Source organism: Chaetura pelagica, unplaced genomic scaffold (assembly GCF_000747805.2).
Source record: "Chaetura pelagica isolate M959 unplaced genomic scaffold, ChaPel_1.0 scaffold464, whole genome shotgun sequence".
In the NCBI taxonomy this organism is placed as follows: domain Eukaryota; kingdom Metazoa; phylum Chordata; class Aves; order Apodiformes; family Apodidae; genus Chaetura; species Chaetura pelagica.
In genome coordinates this window covers 402,269-403,589 of record NW_009952981.1, presented here as the reverse complement: position 1 = coordinate 403,589, position 1,321 = coordinate 402,269, and the positions used below count along the sequence as shown (strand labels likewise).

At 49.6% G+C, this 1,321-nt stretch overlaps 2 protein-coding genes across 2 annotated transcripts in view; one reads left to right on the top strand and one right to left on the bottom strand.

Moving 5' to 3' along the window:
* Positions 1 to 1,049, bottom strand: part of FAM149B1 (family with sequence similarity 149, member B1) — a 12,841-nt gene extending 11,792 nt beyond the window's left edge. Inside the window, exons 1-3 of the mRNA XM_009996406.1 lie at positions 1,043 to 1,049; positions 821 to 956; positions 145 to 277 (exon numbers count right to left, since the gene is read on the bottom strand). Coding sequence (XP_009994708.1) covers positions 145 to 277; positions 821 to 956; positions 1,043 to 1,049 — 276 coding nt within the window. The remainder of the gene's footprint in view (positions 1 to 144; positions 278 to 820; positions 957 to 1,042) is intronic.
* A 39-nt stretch (positions 1,050 to 1,088) lies between these two features.
* ECD (ecdysoneless homolog (Drosophila)) overlaps positions 1,089 to 1,321 on the top strand; it is a 10,804-nt gene continuing 10,571 nt past the window's right edge. The window contains exon 1 of the mRNA XM_009996405.1: positions 1,089 to 1,158. Coding sequence (XP_009994707.1) covers positions 1,089 to 1,158 — 70 coding nt within the window. The remainder of the gene's footprint in view (positions 1,159 to 1,321) is intronic.

Below are 1,321 nucleotides of genomic sequence, written 5' to 3'. Positions count from 1 at the left end.
AGAGGTAAAAAAAAAAGATGTGTTTTCTATAACTACTGTCCTGGCTCCTGAATTTTCTCCTGAAATGAATTTGCAGTGGCAATTGTAAAAAGGCCTTTCTACCCACTGTGCTACAGATGGCCTGGATGGGTCTGCTCCACTCACATCGTAGCCCCAGGAGAAGACAGAGCTGCCTTCAGTGAGGGTGTCAGCACAGCTCCCTTGAGCACACCAGGAACTCCCACCATCAGCTGGGGTGACAGGAGGGCTACCAGATTCCTTCCAGGTTTCAGGCTCCCTGAAATGCACGATTTGAGGGGGGAAAAAAAACACAAAAGGAAGAAACACACACACAATACTCCAAGGCAAATAAAGTGGGTAATAAACTTTCCTCTCTGTACACAGAGGCATAGATATACCAGAGTAGGTCCCAACAGTGACAGATTTCAGAGGGTAAATATTCAGTTCAGAGGCATCTGAGCAGAAGCCATAATAATTCTAACTAACTGCTAATAACCTGAGTGACACAGGAAGCCTGGAGGTCACACACAACGTGGGTTTCCCAAACATTATCTCTCAGACTATTTCATAGCCCTGGTTCTACACCACTCAGGGATTACTTTTACCTTTTCTTCTCTTGTTTCTGCCATGAAATCAGATGACCCAGTTTACCTGGGAACAGAGCACAGCTACACACTCTTTGTTATTTCCAGAACAGGAGGGACATGGAGGAGGGATACAGCCCCGAGGTAGCACCCAACCAACTGCATCCCTTCTGTAAAGGTAACCCTGCACAAAGGTGCCTGTTTTGCCGTCATCTCCGAAGATTCCCGTTCTGTACCTGGAGCACTCTCCATGTTTTCCCAGCCTGGGTGCAGCTGGGCACAGCTCAGCTCGGGGCTCGGGCAGCGGGTGATGCCGCAGGGCGTGTTTGGGGAGTCCTTGTCTGCAACAAGAAGTAGAACTTGGCGTGACTTCTAGGAATCAACACCTGCAGAGCAGAGTCCAGGCTAAACACGGAGTTAAAAGGTCTTGGTTTAGAAATCCGTGTCTTCCTTGGAACTCCCCATGTTGTTGTGCACTGGGCTGCAGCTCCACGGGCAGATACAATGTCCTTGTCCCTGCTGGAGAGTTATCATCAGGTGCTACCGGGGTGGCCACCAAACCCAGCAGAGACAAGTCAGAAGAAGCAGCACTTGCTGCTGGTTTTTTGCTGTGGTTTGTTTTGTTTTTTCCCCAGCGTTTAGATATCTAAGGAAAGAGGAACACCTCAAGCCGCAGCGGCTGGGAACAGAGAGAGGCACCAACGCTGGGACAAAGAGGAGCTAAAGCACCGACCCCC